Source organism: Trachymyrmex cornetzi, unplaced genomic scaffold, assembly GCF_001594075.2.
Source record: "Trachymyrmex cornetzi isolate Tcor2-1 unplaced genomic scaffold, Tcor1.1 scaffold1482, whole genome shotgun sequence".
In the NCBI taxonomy this organism is placed as follows: domain Eukaryota; kingdom Metazoa; phylum Arthropoda; class Insecta; order Hymenoptera; family Formicidae; genus Trachymyrmex; species Trachymyrmex cornetzi.
In genome coordinates, this window is record NW_017296073.1 from 65,593 (window position 1) to 86,700 (window position 21,108).

Consider the following 21,108-nt stretch of genomic DNA (forward strand, 5'->3'; position numbering starts at 1 on the left):
TATTATTAACGTGTGATTAACAACTGCGTTGCATTATGATGTTTAAGTGCTAAAATAAAAAAATACTTCAATAGTTTAATTTAATTACTATGTATTCTATATAATTTTTAAAAACGTTTGAAAATAATGTAAATCACGATTTACACCAAATTCACGTGGCAATATGACAACTTTATTTAGATAAGAAATTAACTGTTAATCGCATTGCTATATTACGGATTTTCGGACTGTTAAAAATTGAAGAACAAAAAGTAGACACACACTTTAGGAATAAGTTTATAAAATTTATCCGTTTATACGATGAATTTGTTGAATAAGAAATAAATTTCAAAAATATATAATTATATCTGCAGAGAGTAACAGTATAAGATAATTTGATAATAGTGTAATAAATATATATAACATAATAATTATTTTAATCTCATATACAAAGTGTCCAAAATTAGAAAATAATTAAAAATATCAAAACAAAACAATTTCATAAAACATTTAAAAACGTTTAAAAAAAACTTGTACGATCTAAAAAGAAATAAATAATGATAAAATTATTAAAAAATTGATTTTTCAAGATCACATATGAAGAAAATTACCATCAATATTTAAAACTTTTATTATTTAATTTTTTTAAATAATATGTTTTAGTTATATACAGGTATATACTGTCTTATATATACTGTTATAAAAGTATTAAGATAGAATTATCAAAAAATTATAATGTACGATATTTTACACTTTATTTTGGCATATTTTGACATAAAATACAAAATAGTATAAGTTATTAATTTCTTAATAACCGTAGGCCTGTTCTTTTTGGCTGAACTTTTGCACCAGTTCATCTTTCTTTCTCTTCTTTCTTCCTGGAGAGAAAAGGAAGAAAGATGAACTGGTGCAAAAGTTCAGCTAAAAAGAACAGGCTTCATATCTTAATATTTTTATGCACGCATAGAATAATTAAATTAATCATTTGGTACAACAGTTACGTTAGGCCAGAACAAAATCTCATAAATAATTAATTTGTTGATAACTCTAATTTCATACTTTTACAGTAATTATAGTACATATATGCAGAATATATATATATATATATATCGATATTTATACCTATTGTCTTTTTTTTCCTTAATAGAGATAGAAAAAAAAGCAATATACGCAATCGGCGTGAACACATCAAAAGTCAGTACCCAGAATTACAAGTCTTGACACAACATTGAAGTAACAGAATCATATTATGTAAAAAAATCGTAGTTTTATTTTTTTAAGTAACGTTAATTTTTATGATCTTAAAAAATTGATTTTTTTCAGAAATTTATTTTTCATTATTTGTTCCTCTTTAAACTACAACTATTTTTTTTTGTATTTTCCTATTTTTTTATTTTTCTTAATTTTCGAAATAGCTCTACGGCATTTAAAATAAAACACCTCGTACATCGCCGTATAATCAACTTATTATTAATTAATGATTCGGATATTGACACAAATTTGAATGTTAACTATTTCATCTGCATAGACCGCTATTAATATACATACAATAATATACATATATAATAATAATTATTTTGTGGCATACATAATAATAAGAGTTTGTTTTTTCAGGTGGCATGGCTGCGTGTCGATACGCAAACTATTTTGACGATAGCGACCCACGTGATTACGAAGAATCACAGAATCGCGGTTTCCCACAGCGACCACCGAACGTGGTTTCTTCACATACGGGAAGTACGGGAGTCCGATCGAGGCTGGTACATGTGTCAAATAAACACGGATCCCATGAAAAGTCAGATCGGTTATCTCGAAGTGGTCGGTGAGTAAAGAAACTGCATTTACTCTTCCTCCGTTAACGAACCAGTTGCAATCATTTTGATTATTTCTGTCGTTCTCATCTCGTAGAAAGATTTCCACAGGATATTGATAGTGGTTATATGTTTTGTTACTCTCCATTGACTCAGACCGGGCAAAGATTGATATAATTTATCGTCTCTTTCGCTTATATTATTAGGTTTTCTCATTCATTTATTACTTTCGCCGTCTAATTGCATTAACAGAAAATCGAAGAAGCGTTATTGAAATAATGGACTTGAAATAAAGTCACCTTTATTTCCTCACGATACCAATTCTCGTCCACCGCTCCGATGTTATCATAGCTCGCTCGTGCTCGAGACCGCTAGATATTCAATTAACGCCACAAGAAGCTGATATCGAAGAGAACGTGATGCGCCGATTGAATATCACAGCGTGATATTACAGTTGGAATGCGCACGAGTATAACGCGTGCGTTTGTTGAAAAGGTAGCACACTCAATCGGAATCAGAAATCCGCCAAACCAATGGGAACTTCTGGGCAATGCAAGTTAGTCTGCTGGCCTCTTGGCTGGTACAACTTACAAAGTGGCTCTTACCGCAGTTCGAAGACTGCCGCGAGTACTCCCGAACTGCAAAGCTTTAGTCGTACGTCGCTGCTCGAATGCATTCGCAAGTAGATTATACAGAATGCTAATAGGAGACCGCTTTCATCGGTTCCGTCGCATCGTTAAGACTTCATTTCGGGTACCGCCGGACGATTCGCCCTTCTTCCTCTCTTCCACCCTTCGTTCGTGTTACGGTATCATAATCTCCTCTCGCTCTTTCCCTCATTTATCGTCTAAACGATGCCGTGTCTCGTTCACTCTCTTCTCTCTTCCTCGTCCAATTTAAAAAAGTTTCTCAAGCCGCGGTTTTGTTATTCCCATCGTATTACATTAATGATGAAATCTGCCATTGCCAAAACGACCGTTCACTATTTAAGGTTTGAGTATGCCGAGCTTAATCCTTGCGTACATCGTGCGCGAGTAAGTGGCAATTTCCATAGATAATGTTACTCGTAATTGTACGGAAATAGGATGATGCGTCGGAGATATGCGATTGCAGTAGTGTGAGTGCATGAGCATGCAGGATGTATCCAAGTTCGAGCTCGACTATGCACATTAAATAGCATGGTTACTGCTGGTGTAATACTGAATGAAATAGCAACGTATATTTCTTATATGCAAAATGAATTATTCGATTGAGACAATTCATCGTGAATATTGCGATTATTTTTTACAAGTCTTGTCTTTACTGGTTTATACTAAATGACTCTTACACAGTTAAAAACATTTTGTACTTGTATTAAAATCGGTTCTCATTAAAAATCTTTGTGTTGAATTTTTAATTTGTCTCAGTGGTAATTTAACATAATGTGATTATGTTATTGAATATTTTGTGTTAAATTGTTAATTGATATTTAACATTTTTTAGTGTTCAAATAACACCGTTTTTGAGTAAATAAACAAATAAAAGCTTTAAAACGTAAATTCTAAGATAAGTGAATAAAATATGTATCAATTTAACATACGTGGATAGTTTGATAAGTTTTGAGTCTGGACATGAAAATGGCATTACAGGTCAAAAACTGCGTTTTTTTAATGGCTGCTCTAAAATTTTCAGTCATATGTGACTTTTACAATCAGTTTTGTTTTGATGTCAATTGAGAAAACTGGTGCCACGCAATAGATGTCACGTTTGCTGACATTGGACCGGAAAGGTGTGTTTGGACCGGTTCAAGAGGGATACAAAGGATTTCTTGCGTGATTGTTGACGAAACATGAATCCACCACTACACATGTGAAAGCAAAGAACAGTCATCTGCTCTGAAGAAGGCGAAGACGTTCCATTCAGAATGAAGAGACTAGAAAAGAGATGGACCAAGTATATCGAGCTAAAAGGAAGCTATATTGAAAAATAAAACCGATTTTGCCCAAAAATATGTTTCATTGTCAGGCTCAAAATTTACCGAAGAGAGTATCCACGTATTATAAATGTTAATTTTACTAAAGAAATATACTTCCACAATTTATTATCAAAATGTCACATTTTTTATGTTAAATTTTACGCAATGTTTGTGTTACATTTTAACATATTTATTTTATTTAAACCAACACAAAAATCTGAATAAACTATTTGGAACATGTGAAATGTGATAAATTAGACACGAATATTTTCTATCTATGTATTATTTTTATTCAGATAATGTAAACAGATACGTGTAATGAAAAAAAGTCTTGTTGCATTAATTGAAATTCTGTTAGATTTGACCAGAAAGATATAAATTAGACACTTATAGTTAAATGTATGTACACTTTATTCGAAATAACCAAAAATTCAATTATGATAACCAGAATTCCATTTGGTACGATCAGAATTCGTTTTGTTTGTACTTCTTATTGGTACAACCAGAACAGTTTTCTCAGTGTTATTATTTATTTTATTATTAAAGAAGAAGAGGGGTTTGTTATAATGCGTTTGACATACTGCGGGAAAGCGCAAAATTCTATCTCTTTATTTAATAACGGAAAGAAGAAAACTCGTATTATATATCATACAATATTACAGTAAAGCACATCGTAGTTATTGAAGTGAAATATAAGTATCCGTGCTCTTTTCTCGAGATTCTCTTATCGGCGATGCGGGCGATTCAAAACTCATTATTTCTCCAATCTTTTTCGCATGCTTCAAAAGTCAGCAAAAGAAAAGTCTCTCTCTTCTTTTCTCTCTTTCTTTTCCTCCCTTCCTCTCTCCCTTATCTCTCTCTCTCTCTCTCTCTATCTGAAATATCCTCACGAGTTATACTTTCTTTAATGGCTCCTCAACATTCATCTGCAGAATCTATATCTGTTCACCAATACAATAATTAAATAAGCTAATGGAATAACGATACGAAGCAACCCGATTCGGTTAAGTCACCGAAGCGGCAACGCGGAATTCGCAGAAGCAAATGCAAAGATCGTTATTCAAATATTACACGTATTATAACGTGATGTCGTATCTGTACACCGAAGCAAATAGATACGTAATATAAACATTTTCGCATTCTCTCTTGAAGGGAACCACTCAGATGAGACCGGACTGGCTCCTAGTCGCGATGTAGGGTTCGTTGCTCCCGTAGCGTTTGTTGTATACTTTACGGTCTTCCGGCACGGTCTTCTGCCGTTTCGTACCGAAATCAAATTGGCATTCTCGAGATACGGCCAGACTCTCGCATCCCATCTGTAGCAATCTAATCCCGCGCTCCAGGGTCCGCTGCAGCTTCACCGGCGGCACGGCGCGGCTGAGGCAGTGACGGCGGCGGCGCACTAGTTCTCACGCGCGTCGACCTGACCTGACCCTCTTTCCCAGGTTCAAACCGACGGACGGGGCGCGTATAGCCGGCCGGCTACTTACTGGGAACTTCGTCTCCCTCGTGAGATCATTCTGCATCCCCTCACCCTCTCGGCTCGTCCGGCTGAAGTAGGTAGTCCCCGGCAAATGTACCTCGCCGCACCACCGCGCTTTCTATTTTAACGGCGCGGCACAACTCGCGGGAGTGCTACGTCGTCGCGGTCTTACGTCGCTTAAGAAATCTCCCCCGCGAGTAAGTAGGCTGTGAAGGTTAGATCGGGGTTGAACCGATTTTCCTTCGGGAACTCACTCTTATACGGCACGGAGCGCCTCCGGTTATATATCTGGTAAATAGCGCTATATTCAATGGGACCATGTAAAACGAATGATCCATAGAAAATGTAACAAAAATTTAATGTTTGTTCATGGAAAGAATAATTTTTCTAAAGTATTTAAAAATTTAGATCTGGATATAGATCTGAAAATAATTTTATTGGGCAATAAAAATAATTATAAAGAAGACTCTCAAATTGATACAATATCAAAGCTCTTTTATAGCATTGGTCATTAATGCTTGAGATTTGTACATAATTATGTGACGATTCAACAAAATATTTTCAGATTTGTGTGTGTATTCATCTAGCTCTTAATTTTTAGATTTTTTAGCAAAATTGTTCTTTCCATGTATGTACTCGTTTTGCTAGTCTGGAAGAACAATTGTACTAAAGTATCTAAAAATTTAGCTATAGATACAAATCTAAAAATAATTTTATCGGTTCATTAAAATAATTACGTAATTGTAAAGTGTTCAAATCACATTATTCAAGGAATATCCTGAAAATGTTCTTAGGACATAGTAAAATGTACTCTGAACATCTTTAGGAAGTTTCTTCGAGGTCTACGTTGTATGAGACTGGTTGCTAAACATGTCAAAGCATTTTGCAACATTGTTCATCATGGTCGAGATTCCTACATAATTATTCTGATGAACCAACAAAATTATTTTCAGATCTAACTAAACTTTCAGATACTTCAATAAAATAATTTTCTCCATATGATAATAATTAACGCCATATTCAACAGGACCTTGCAGAACGAATGATCCTTAGCAAGTGTAACGAAAATGTGACGTTTGTTTGCGTGATTTTTAGCTAGCAATATTACTGTAATCTTAGAGTGGCCAGAGAAAGCTATTTCTTAGTAACTTAAATAATTCTGATCCCCTTGAATATTTTTGATATTTGACGATTTTATCAGCTAAATTCTGCTAAATTAATCCAACGCGCTTTAGAGAGAACTTAGTTAAATTTAGAAAATGTATGGACAAAGCAATCACTATTGGACGATCTCATTCACTTATGTAACTTACTATAACTATTACTATGATTCTAATGTCAGAATTTATAGAACTGCATATTCATTAATCGCATTTAGGTCAGCTTTAAGAGGAAACCTCAAATACACTTGAGAAATCTTCTCGCGTGTAGGAAAGAGAGTGTCTGGCAGTATATCATGAGTACACAAGAGGAAACTGATTTTCGGCGGAGGAGGTTCTCCATGTATAATTAGAAATTTTAATTTAAATGAATGCTAAACATGTCGATCTTTTATTTTGATTAAAGGAGTATGTTTTATATTATTTAAATCGGTTTTTTTTTATCTACTCGTATTATTTAATATGTTTTTTATATTATTTAACATTATTTATAAATTTGTATCTTTATTATGATACGAATTTAAACACAGAAATTATTATAGAAAGTAATGTCTACAGTCATGTAATTTGTGTAGTGACAATGAGATGTAAATTATACAATTCTCATATTAATACACATTTAACGAGTTGCAAAACACAATATCACGAAATAGACTTCCTATCTTGTAATTTTCCGTCGATGATATAATAGCTTCACAATGCTACAATCGGCGTAAAATCACATTATTCGATAATTGATCGCCCAAATATGCATCGGTTAACTGTTGAATGATCTTATTGTGCATAATTAAACTTTGAGCTTTCATATACCTCGATAATGCAACTCATCAGAGAATGTTTTCAGCTTTCAATTAGGATCTCGCAACGTTTCCGCCAATGCACGCTTATACGCAGGCATACATTGCATTAATGAGCACATCGATTTATCTGAAGAAAAATTCACGAATAAATTAATAAATCTCTTTCCATTCGTAATGTCACAGTCTTTCGGGATATTAAATTTATATCATGTTAAAAACATTATTTCAAAACATTACGAGAAGGCTATGCAACGTAATTAATAGTGCGCAAATCTTTGAGATAACACGGCTTTTCAATTTGTAAATGTACGCTGATGATGACTTCAAACGGAACTGAAATGTTTATTTTTTATTGCATTATCATTGAATATTGTTATAATATATATTTAATTAAAGATAATTTTATATTGAAAATTTACGCATTACTATAACTGCGTTAGACTCATACAGCCTTTGTTTTAATATTTTAAAGTTTATTTTTATTCCATATGAGTATATAAATTATTAAATTTATCCTTCTTTTAAAGATATCATTGTTTCATGGATGAAACGATCAAGACTACAGTCGTAAACGATCAAGATTACTCGAGGAATTCTAAAAATGATACATTGAAAAATCGTACATTTTTATAAAATCGATTTGTGTGAAACATTCATAACGGTGTGAACAATTCAATAGTGAACGATAGAAGTAACTTATATGACTGCATCGCGTCAATGGTTACGAATGAAGTAATTTTTACCATCGGTTGCTTTAAAAATCGCGCTTAACGTGCAGTCGTGGGGCGAGCAGAGAAATTCAGAAATAAAAAAAGAAGCGTGTTGAGTGGCAAGGAAGAGAAGAAAGGGAAGAAGGAGGAACACGAGTTCATGAGAAAGGAGGAAAAAAATGAGGAACGAGTGTCGTGCGCTCGCAACTGGAGGGTGAGAGGAAGGGGTACACGACTTTTCATTTCCGAGAAGGGCTGTAAAGATTGCTCGCGTGCAACCACCTTCCCCCGGCCCACACGTTATTCCCGGCAAACTTGCGCGGCCGTATTACCGCCATAATAATAAGGTTAATGCCTTGCAAATTAAGCGGACGCGAAAGACCTTTCGCGTGGCTTTATGCCCATTTTAGTGCCGATGCCTGATCTTTGAACTCGAGGAGCCGCAATTATCACGATAGCGAACCGATCTCACGGGCTTCAATGAAATTTGTTAGGATTCTCCTTGAATCTTGAATTACATGATAATGGACCACCAATACGTGGATAAAATAAACATTAATCATACAGTTAAACTCGAAAGTTATACTTTGTGTATTTTTCGAATATATTGCTCGCTTACTACAAAAGTGACACAAATAAAAACATTTCACTACGGAAAACCGTAAAGAAAAATGAGCTCTTACGGGACAAACGCAGCAAGTGATGCGTAGATTATTCAATTGATAAAATATATTAAATATTATAATATATGTATGTGCATATTTAATGGTTACATAAAAGATTAAATGTTTTGGCTCATATTTGAACCATCTTTAATACACAGAATAAAAGGAAAAATGAGACCATTTCCACAGTATTTTTTAGTTTTGGCTGCAGTATTTGAAGTATTGTACTTAAATTAACCACGTCGATTGTATGAAACATGTCGTTACAATCTAAAGATATATGAATACATAATTATAATGTAATATCTGGTATGAAACGTACTTCAATAGAGAAAAATTTTTTTAAACCGCGAATATAAATCAGTTTATCTTACCACTACAGCATGAGTAAATTGCAATAAAAACCGTATTGTAGTCAAAAGAACTGCAGTGTCAGCAGAATAAAATTATAAAATTGAAGAATATTGGGTCAAAGAAGTTAAAAAGTAATAAATAGAGGACTACAAAAATAGTCAACACGGATCGAAGTCAGTAAATTGAACAAATATTTCAAAGAGAAAAAGGTAATAGGTCAAATCAAGTGCTTTGATTATAAGTTAATATTGTCTGTAGACTATATAGAACAGAAGATCATAACTTAAATACTTAAAAACGTTCGATGTCTGTAGATTCAGTTCTTTTGTCTTTTAATATGCAACATGTCGGATATTAAACATTTGTTGAAATAATGTGTTTTACCCAAAATTTTTACATTATTCCAATCAAATTCGTAGTTAAATTATATTCTACGGCTGATAATGACAGAATGAGTAAACTTATTCTGGTTGATGTGATTAAAAAAAATTAAGTTTCCCAGATAAGGGAAAAATCTATTTTATAACTAAACAGAAAATTATTAAAAGAGCAATTAAGTAATATCGACAAAAGTATATATACTCTAAAATCTGGCAATAATGACAAGTAGGTAAGTACGACAAATGATAAATACGAGCCACGCGCGATTGTCAGGGAGTTGAAATAATTTAATACATAAGAGATATAAAAAGAATATGTTCTTAACACGATCAAATGTCATTTTTGTCCTTTTTATTTTACTGCAACCAGTTTAAAAACTCTTTTTGAAACATGATGATTTTATTTTTTTTTAAGTTGCGACAATTTTTTTTATAAAATTAAATTATTTTGCTTTTACGATGGGGTAATATTTACTTAACTCATTCAATAACTTGAAAATCACGATTTTTTTTAATTGTGCAAGAGAGCGATATTTTAGATATCGAGCATTCACATTATTGCTATCAACAATCGTTTTGTGTAGCGCTTATATAAACTTGCGCTTAAAAAAACGTAGCTGTATTTTCACCCTGTTGAGAATTCTTTGAGTTCCATAGTTAATTATAGGATCTAAGAGAAAATGCTAATTAGACAGAGAAGCAGGGTATCGGTAGATCGCGAATTGAAGGAAGAAAATAGATCGAGAGATCCTTATTCGTTGGGAGTACACTTTGATCTTCGTTAATGTCATCCTATTATAAGATCCGATAAGAGACGATGCACTCTCTCTTGTTTTAATGAAATTTCGCATTGCCGTGTAATTCGCGAAATAACGTAGAGAGACGGCTTTGCCTCCTTTTCTACATTAATGCAGTTTCCAAGTTCGAATAATTAGCTCGTCGATATATAAGGCGTTCGTTTATCAGTACTATCGCCATAGAATCAAAATAAACGGAACGTTTATAACAAGTTGCGTATTACTGTCACTCCCGTTAGAGTTTTTCCTCCCGGACGGCGGACGGAGCCGTAAGTAATCTCCACGAGTACTGTCGAGACAGGAATCGATCGTTTTGTTCGGACGTAACTTGCGTCACGAGCATCTGACGACAATGCTCGTAAATCACGAACGCGTTTCGTCTCGTTGAAGTCTTGGCGAAAGTCTCGTTTATTCTGTACATAAGTAAGGGGACGTGTATTGCTTTGATACGCGAACCGATTCCCTATTCTGAAATCGTCCAATTAAGCCTGGCGAGAGATCGCTTGCTCATACCCCAGAATAAGCTTCATTCGTCCCTCCAAGCGGAAGGATGGGAAGGATGTCACGTGGCTATCGGCTGGCATCCGGTACAGGTCATTGTCAGGACGTCCACGTCACGTTGACGTTGGCCGCCGATATATGGACATAATGCACGATATCCTCAGGGATCTTGACAGACCGTGGGAAACTACGGTTAACTCTGTGCCAGTTTTGATTTAATTGAGGCGACTAACTGTCTCTCGTAATTCAAGTACGCCATATAAACTAATGGAACATAAATCTTCAACTCTCGTCGCGAGTTATTTCTCTGACTGATTATCTCTCAAACTTTTGCATTTTATACGCAGAAATGTAATAAATATAATTATTATATTTTTACGTTTCTTTTGTGATAATATTATAATATGATACGAAATATACTTTTTTATTATTATTAAAATACTATATAATTATACATAAAATTTGTATTATAATATCACATTACTTTCTGCACATCTACTATTATACTTGTTTTGTTTGCATACATTAAATATTATGTTTAACTTATATCTATTTAATGTGAATAAATAATACGTTTTTTTTTATATTTAACTATTGCAACCGGTATTCTCAATTTTATTAGTGTATACATTACTATCTATGTTGTTAACCGCTGTACTAATAAAGTTATTAAATTTTAAATAATATATAATTATACATAAAAGACAACAGAAATAGAACTTTCTAATGACTCTCGAAATTAAAAAACAAAGTTTCAGGCAAATGAAAATATAAACGCGATAATTAGAGAGCGATAAATATTGCAATAATATAATTTTTAGTGTTTATTCTTCTTATATACATGAAATTCATACGTTTTTCGAGTCGGTTTGGAGTTTTCATATTAAATTGTAAATACTATCGACATAGTATTTACAATTTATAATTAGAAAACATTTTTTCCACCAATATGTACAGCCACTAAAGAATTAATAGAAAAAGTGAGTGAATCAAATTTCATTTGATTGTGAATTTTAGTTTTAAATTCTGAAATGGTAAATGTGAATTGAGAAAAACTGAACAAATATGAATGTCTATATAATGTAAGTATAAACTGAATAATGTGGCTTACCATAAAAGAGTGTTTTAGAACGGGGAAAACGTAATCGCAAGAATTTGATATTGAAATTAAGTCGAACATTACTTAACGTGTGTGAATCGTTCAAATGTTGTAAGATCACGGAGAGAATTTTCTTTTAAAATTTACCCTGAAAATATGGTGATTGTGGTACAATACAATATTTTAAAGATTTTTACCATGCACTTCAGTAAAATTGATCAAACTTATTTTATACTTTATTGTAGTTTTATTAATGAATGAGAGAGAAATTTATATTAAAATTCTTCGAAATACAATGTTGTCCCACGATTGTCATATTTTCAGGGTAAATTCTAAAAAAAAATTCTCTCCGTAATGATTGCGCTCTAATTACCGCGTTTATGCTCTCATTTACTTAAACCTTTGTTGGTTTATAATTATAAAATTTTGTTTACCTCCTAATATATAAGAAATTAATTTAATACGTATTTTGTTTATTTCTCTTACGTTTACGAATATATTGGCCTATCGATATACGATGCATATCGAATTACTTCTCAAGTATTCCATGGCACATAGAGAGATCATACATCTGCGAAGGGAGAAAAGTTAAACTCGCTCTATATACCCCGCAAGAAATTCAACCGTATGTGGTACGTAGTTTACCGTGCACCGTGGCGATATACATGATGCCAGTTTTTCGACTGGCCGGATACGGATCGCAATTTTCGAGGCACTCGTGCGTGCTTTTTTAAGTCTTTCGACGTCGTGCAAAACGTGAACGGATACACTTCTAAATTCGGCTGTAGAGCGGTAACCTATTTCGTTGTAGAAGTTTGCAACTTTTCGCAGCACGCTTTGCAAGTCCATTTCCGTTTGCCCGATGCCTTTATCCGGTATCTTTATCCGGGAGCGGTAAAGTACAAAGCGGAACGGCACGGCGCAGCGATGGTAGTTGTGCGGGGCGCGGGCAGCAACCTGATTTCGCGCGCGTGCACCCCAACCTTTCTGTAAATATCGCATTTGATATATGTACGTACACGATGCACATGTGGCATGTAACATTTAATATTACAAATACGCAATCGACATCGCGTTCGATCGTTCCCACTGTGGTAATCGAAGCTCTCGTAGCGCCTCGCATTCAACGTCAAATTTTCATTAATTACATCGATATCTCGGCTGTGCGGTGAAACGGCGCAATGAATTTTCATCTTGTACACACGACGAAACCAATTTCAACTTTATCGATATCAGGCTATAGCTGCGCATCGAAACGTATGATTTCGCCGTTTCCCATAAATGATTTATTCCGAGGAATATCCGAGGAAGAATGAAGAGCATCGTGGTAAGACTGGTATTGTACTATCACTTGCCGCCAACTTATGCGTGAAAGAGAGAGAGAGAGAGAGAGAGAGAATAGGATGGAAAGAGAGATTTAGTCAAATTAGAGGGAACAGGAACCTAAATAAATGAGAAGAAGGATAGTTACGTTTCTCTGAGGCCACTTCCTGAAAGACAAACGTCTGCTCTTCACTTTACGAAGAAATTTCGAGTACCGCAGTCTCGACGGATTTGTAACACGATATTCCTCGCTTATTAAAACACATAGAAATATTTACTCAGGAAATGTCGAAGAATATGACAAAGAAGTAGGAAGACAATTAATACTCGCTATCAAGTGGAAGTAACAAATGCTTTTTAAGTAAATTTTCGTGTATCTTACTCGCAGCTTCCATTCCTTAATCCCTATTTTTTTTTCTTTACTATTAGACACTGTATATTTTTACCTTGCTGCAATTATGCTAACGTTGAAAGACCCAAGAAGTCAAATCAAATAAATAATTGCGCGATCCATTATGACAATCAGGTTGAAAGATGAATGTTCGTGTCCACGGGGATTTGCCCCAATTGTGATTCACGTCGTCGCGAAGAATTCAATAGAAACTCGAGGCATAGAAACGTTCTGCGATAGACTTTGTCCGCGCGGGAAATAAACGAAGAATAAGATTGTTACTTTGCGGCGAACTCATCGCAGCGGGCGGTAATTCTCTCTCTCTCTCTCTCTCCCTCTCTCTCTCTCTCTCTCTCTCTCACTCACTCACTCACTTCTTCATTTTGTCTCTCTTTTCGTCCTTCCTTCTATTGCGCAAAGAGGCCTCAAGTATAAAGTTTATGGTGAATTTACGACGCGATGAAGCACGATATTTGCACTTTAAAATGAGCAATTCTCAATTCCATACTGCTAGATATCAAAGGAACAATGGTAATCCAATCTTTTAAGTTAAAAATAACATTTTGTTATTTTAATTTCTATGTGTGTCAAAAACAATTAATTTCTACGTTAGTTTTAAAGTATACAACGTCCATGTTAATGTGTGCTCTTAATAAATAATAAATTAAATTTTAGTCAATAATACATTTTTTAGTTAAACTGTTTAATTCCATTGCTTTAGTTAAATTAACCAGTAATTAAAGCAGTGATGATTAATGATTAAAAATAATTCAAATTAAATAAAGAAAGTATTATATAAGGGCTACGAGCCAATAAACAATTTATTAAATATCTGTTTATTTAAATATACGTTTCGACCTCTTCATCGGGTCATCATCAGTGTTAGTATTTAAAATCTATAAATCGTACATCATAGTTGTGTAAACCAAATTATTAAAACATATTTACACACAATATTAGTATTTAAATTTTATAAATCGCAAAATATAATTACGCAAGCCAGTCCATCAACCTTCAAATTCCGCATGTATGTGTAACATTATTTCTTCAGCTCATTTAGTTAGTTCATTCAGTATAATATATATTATTGTGTAATTCGAAAAGTAATGAAATTGTAGAAAGAATATGCACTCCATTCATCTAACAATTCATAAAACAAATATTAATTAATTGATGAATAACTGATAAAATATATTCACTCAAAATTCTCTTGTTATATTAAATAATTAACCCTGTTTATAAGTAATCATATGAGATAAAAAAAAGTGCATATCTATCTCCAATCCAGTAAAATATAAGTTCCGTAGTTACAAAGTAATCATTTATTTTAAAAATAAAACAGTTGATACAGCAAAATGCGATTTCTGGTTAAACTTTAAAAACGAAAAAACCAAAAATATATTATATGTGAGTGCATTTATAGTCAAACTTTAAAATCGAAGAAAATAGAAGTTTCTTATCAGTGTGTCACTAATGAACTTTCAATATTATATGACAAATACAATCTTTAAAGATACGCCCTATTCTGGTAGGGATGAACTGGGAATTCAAATTAATGATTCGACATTGTGAATTTAACGGTGCATACTGTCTGTGGATGAGATAATAAAAAGGTTTCTTTTTACACGGGTCATGCAACGCTGTTCCAAATTATATACATATATATTTCGCGATGCTGCGCAGAAAGAACGATTTTATAGAAATAATTTAGCTAAATATAAATCTGAAAATAATTTTGTTAAAAATTATCAAAATAAATTTTGTAGAATGCTCAAGCCAATTGCTAGAATATCAAAACTTTTTTATAGCATCGCTCATCACGATTAAGTTTTCTACATAATTATTTTGACGATTCAACAAAATTATTTTCACATTTCTGTATCTAGTTGAATTTCTAAATATTTCAATAAAATCGCTCTTTCTCCATGTATAGAAGCGCGATGTAATAGCGGTTCTCCGATGGTCACAATGGCCGGCGGATGTTTTCTACGGATTATGCTCGCGAAATACTTCGTTGAAACGAAGTTACGGTGTTAAGCAAACGGCGCAAAATGCAACGCTGCCCGTTCTATATTCCGCTCGCAAAAGTTGACAAAATCGCGTTTGTTCGATCGTGTAATACTTTTTGGCGACAAAAAGGGGATTTGTTTTGCGCTTCTGTACTTTCATGTAGATTTCGTACTTACGAGCGAAATTATCTCTGCAAATTCACCTGAGAAAAAACAAATGGTTTTAATTGCGTACTGGCGCTGCTAAAATTTCTCCGACGGTAAATTGCCAGATGCGATCGTAGCAAATCGATCGGACAGAGTTAACAAAACGAACCAGAACTAGTTAAGTATTACTTTCAGCGTGATAGTTTCGTAAACTATGCAAAGTGATATTTTGGATTCAGTACGTTGGTATCTCCTCTCGTCTCTATACGTTTTCCATTAGCATTCTGAGTGCACAAACCACATAGCTGAATTAGATTGCTTTTTCCTTTCAATATCTCCAAAAATATTTTTAAATTACATTTAAATTATTTTTATTGGTGACGGTATATCTTATCTCTGGATAAAGCTGGTCATATTATCAAAATAAATTATTAAGAGTTTTTATAATAGATAATAATTTCTTTGTTTTATTTTACAAATGTTAATATTATCTTACTAATAAATTTACAGTCTAATAAGAATACCATTTACGAATTCTGCTATATACTACAAAAAGAAACGTTTAAAAAATGTTTATATTATTGAAGAAACTCAATAGAAGTTCGGTGTACATACATGAAGACAGAATAAAAAACACACACTTCCATCTTTTTAATATAAATTTTAAATGTCGAAAAAGAAGATACTCTTATTACTAAAACAATTATTATATTGTTCTCTTTAGATAATTACTATATACCAAAAGAAAATTTTGATATTATTAAATTTTAAGGTTACTAAAAAAAATTCTTTAAAGAAGATTTTATATTAATTGTTGTTTATATATGAAAATGTTCTCTTTAGATAATTACTATATATCAAAAGAAAATTTTGATATTATTAAAATTTAAGGTTACTAAAAAAAATTTAAGGTTACTAAAAAAAATTCTTTAAAGAAGATTTTATATTAATTGTTGTTTATATATGAAATAATGATTGCGTTAAAATGCATTAGTTTTACTTTGATACTAATTTTTATTCTATGTAAACTCCATAATATGTATGAATTATAGTTTTGTGCTTTTAGCTTTTATTCTTATGCAATGTCATCTTCGAAAGATCGACTTTCTATTAAAAGTATAAAGTTGCTCAAAAATTTGACGTTCTTCCATCCACAGTAAATCTCTTACGCGGACTATTTCGAAATTTCCCTGAAATGCAATGCATGACAGTCCAACGCCTCAAAGAGTTTCGCGACAATGGCGTTTCAAGCACGCTTGGCGCGCGCCTGTTTTTATTGTACATTATGCAAGCCGCGCCGGGCTTTCGTAACTGCGGGATAATGTGACCGCGAAATTGTTCGCGAGAACGCGAACGCCAGCATGCCACGAGGTGTGTGCATTAAGAAGTGCATCCTGATACGATGAAATGCGAATGAGTACAAAAGTCACGTTGAATTTAACGCTCTGCTTAAGTGCTATCAATTTAAACTATATTCCACTTGTATATTTACAGGGGCGCGTATACATAATTCAGAACAACTTTACAGAAATAGTTGCATGCGAATGCAGCGTCTGTATTAACTAACGGAGGAGCTCTGCTCTTCCTGCATCTGCTTGACCGGCGCGATGAACTCGCTTTGAGTAAGGAAATGTTAAAAAAGAAACATATAAAGAGAAGGATAAAAAGCAGATTTTCATTTTCCTCGCGTTGAAAAAGCTACTGAAGATCGCGCACATTCTCTGTGCCGGAAATATATCCTGTAAATAATTTAAAATAAGAATAGAATTTCAATCTCGTACTTTACCTTGGCGTATATCTACGTTTTCAGAGTTACCATAATGGAGTTGAATGTATAGAGATCCAAGAAGATATAGCTAACAATGTATATCTTTGCACCCTTCATTTACGGTATGCCAAAATGTTTTTTTATACATATAATTCAATTGTTTCTCATTCAAAATTCAGAAAACCAATTAAGCGCTGCGTAATCTAAAAGTCTAGAAAATCTAGAAAATACTCGGATACATACTTTCGCGAGTAAGATCGCACGAGTTTAAGTAGAGCGAGGGAAGAAAGTGCGAGCGATGAATCGTCGAATATTCCTTTTTGATGGCCGCTAGCAATTTGATACGGCGATACCTGCTAGCGCCATTCGAGTCGCTTTATGTACCGAGTAAATAAATCCTCGCCTCATACACCCACACATACACACATACATATATAGACACGGTGCTCTTCGCTTGCCCGTCCGTCGCGACCACCAGGAACCGACTGATTTCGATTAGGGACCTGGATTGTCCTGCGGATCGTGTGTCCCGGCAAAGTGATCTATTGTTCCAGCGAATCTACGCGCGTCTCGACCGAACTTTCCGGCATTTTCGCCAGCCGTGCCACCCTAGCCCCGTCAGGAATACTAGGAACACACTTTTATCTTCATTCTTTATCCATCGCGTCTCTCTGTCCCTACCTATCCACCGTTTGCCCGTTACCTTTTTTCGCGTGGCCTCTGGCAGATAACAAGATGGCAACGGACCGTGACGACGAGTATCTCTCTCGCCAAGTAAAATTGTCCGGATCTCGTCACGGTACGGGCAGATAGATAGGCTACGGGAGATGGGGAGGAAAGAGATGCGCACCCCCCTCGTTATCTTGCAACGCCCGCCGTAGAGAAGTGGTAGCATTGTAGCAACAAATACATAATGGAACATTTCGCTTGCCTCTCCTTCCGCTATACCAGCGTTCGTGGTTTTTGCTCTGACCAGCAATGCGACGACGTGTCAGCATGTTTCTCGAATGTTGCGTATAATGTTTCCACCTGGCAGACAATACCGTTTGTATGGACGTTTCATTTTTTCCTTTCAATCAATAAATTCCCTTATAATTTAATTTTTCCAAAGCTCTTGCGATCTGTTCGTTAAGTTAAAAGTTTCATGGCACAATAAATCGTTTGATTCCATAAAAAAGAACTTCATTATCCGTTGGTTATATTGGACGATAAATAATTTCTGGTATCGAGCTTTCGTCAGGTAAAAATAATAGCTTCTAATATGATCGAATCAAAACGACAAGCATAAATTATGCCTTCGATTTAACTGTTTTCATACGGAATATATACGTAGAATATTTAAACTTAACATGCGACCATTTGCATTATAATCTAGAGGATAAAAAACTCACGCTATGATTCACTTATAAAAAGAACGGTTTTACTAAAGCATCTAAAAACTTAGCTGAATACAGATTTGAAAATAATTTTATTTATTATTTATTTTACCTTTAAAATGACACAATAAAAAGCATTTTGTATTTGTACTAAAATCGGTCATTAAATAAAATGTTGAATTTTTAACATATCCCAATGTTAATTTAATGTTATGTGATTATATTATTTGAATATTTTACGATAAAATAGATATTCAATATTTGTTAGAAAATAATTTATGAGTAAGGAATCTAATTTATGAAAAAGTGAAAAATAATAAAAAAAAAATATTTTACAACGTAAATTCCAAGATAAATTAATAAAAAATAAATGTACATGTTAATTTAACATATTATAAATATCAATTTTTTAAGAAATATGCTTCCACAGTTTATTTCTAAATTATGCCAAAGTATTATATTTTTTATGTTATTTTTTTTACATAATATTTGTGTTACTTTTTAATATATTCATCTTGTGTAAAATTTACACAAAAATTTGAATGGACCATTTGGCTTACATAAAATGTGTTAAGTACAACACAAATTTTACATTCTGTATAAATTTTTTAATAAAAATTTTTTATTTTTTATTTTTTGGAGCTTTTATAATCACATTTACCTAAACGATGCAACCTAAATGATCGTATCATAAATTTAAAAAAAACCTAACACAGTTAATTTATAGTCTAATAGAATTATTTCCAAATTTAATTAAATTCGTAAATACTTACTTCAGCAAATTCGCAAACTTTATAGGTAACTTTTAAATTTAAGTAAAATGTCATAAATAGATTATAGTTTATACGATAAATCCAATTAAATTATATAACACCGGTCGACAAAAATTAAATCAAAAGACAATTGGCGGTCCGCAAAATGTGTAACACAGCACACTACGTTATTTCCATTTGAAAGAATTTCCGTGTTTGCATCAACGCCAGAAAATTATCCGTGCAAATTTCTTTACCTCAATAAATCTCGCGAAAAGCGTTGAAAACTATAAATGTCAGGGCTATGAAGAATTGATACATCTATTTTTATTTCCCGTCTGGATACGTGTGAATGCCTGGCGCGAGCGATATCCGACAAAAGATATCGTATAAACCGATACCTTTGTTTCGGAGTATGTATTTCTTGGCACTGTCGTGTGTTTGGACCTAATCGTAACTTGACTGTATATTGTAGTCATTCTTATCATGCCTTATATATTACGTTTATATATTATTTTATATAATATTTACACATAAACTTTATGCATTGTTAAAGAAGGATGTTAAGTTTTCATTATTTCTCGACTGGCATAAAAAAGTTCCAAAATATACTTTATATATCATATTAAAGAGCTATTTTAAGCGCAGTATTGTGTCAAATAGTGTTCATCTTGGGGAAACTCGGATAAAAGAAATCGATCAAAAACAATGAATCTATAAATGTCATCATTTATTGATAACAAGTTGTTAAGTAAAACATCAAGACATTTCAGGAATTAAGCAACAAGGACAATATTGTTACTTAGATACATATAACTTAAACGAAATTTTCGAGCGATTAACGAGCAAAGAGTTCGATACAAAATAATAGTTTGATTTCGAATCCTAGCTTTGAATAACAAACATACTTATCAAGTTACATGAGTTTAAGAGTATTAACAATATAGTTTTATAATAAGAAAAACCCTATATTCGGTCTTAATGCTTAAATATGTATATATTCCTTGTGTGAATTTATATACATTCTGATTCTGCATATTGCGCAGAATATACATTGCAGTTTTTGTTGCTTAATTCGTGGACATCTTCATATCTTACTTAATAACTTGTAGATTTATTATATTTAATAACGATTTCTTTTTTCTATAATATTTTCTCGTGCATCACTCGACTCTGCTTAAGTAGCTCTTTGATGTGATATATAATTTATACATCTTGGAACTTCTTTGTGTTAACCGAAAAAAAAAACTTAACATCCTCCTTCAAAAATGCATAATTTATTTATTTAAAAATTGAGATAACGTTTGTCAAATGACTAGACCGTATATATATTGCAATTTTACATATTTAATTATGCAATTGATATCGAAATTTATGTTTGCAGTTTGAAGTATCGAAATTTCAATATCCCTTGGACAGTATCCCCATAAGAACAGAGATAAGAGCTTTAATGTGTGAACTCTCATTCAAATTAATGTATTCTCTGTGTATGAGCCTTATCAATTATTGCAGGCCCAAATCAGATCCGCAATAATGCCAGTGAACAATTTAATAATTTACCCAGCTATAATCGTGCATTCACGATCGCTGAATTACTGCCATGAGAGAGAGAGAGAGAGAGAGAGAGAGGGGGAGAGGGGGAGGGAGGG

At 33.2% G+C, this 21,108-nt stretch overlaps 1 protein-coding gene across 1 annotated transcript in view; it reads left to right on the forward strand.

Moving 5' to 3' along the window:
• Window positions 1-21,108, forward strand: part of LOC108757958 (neurotrimin) — a 101,140-nt gene that overhangs the window by 27,611 nt on the left and 52,421 nt on the right. The window contains exon 3 of the mRNA XM_018502665.1: window positions 1,594-1,801. Within this exon, the coding sequence (XP_018358167.1) occupies window positions 1,594-1,801 (208 nt within the window). The remainder of the gene's footprint in view (window positions 1-1,593; window positions 1,802-21,108) is intronic.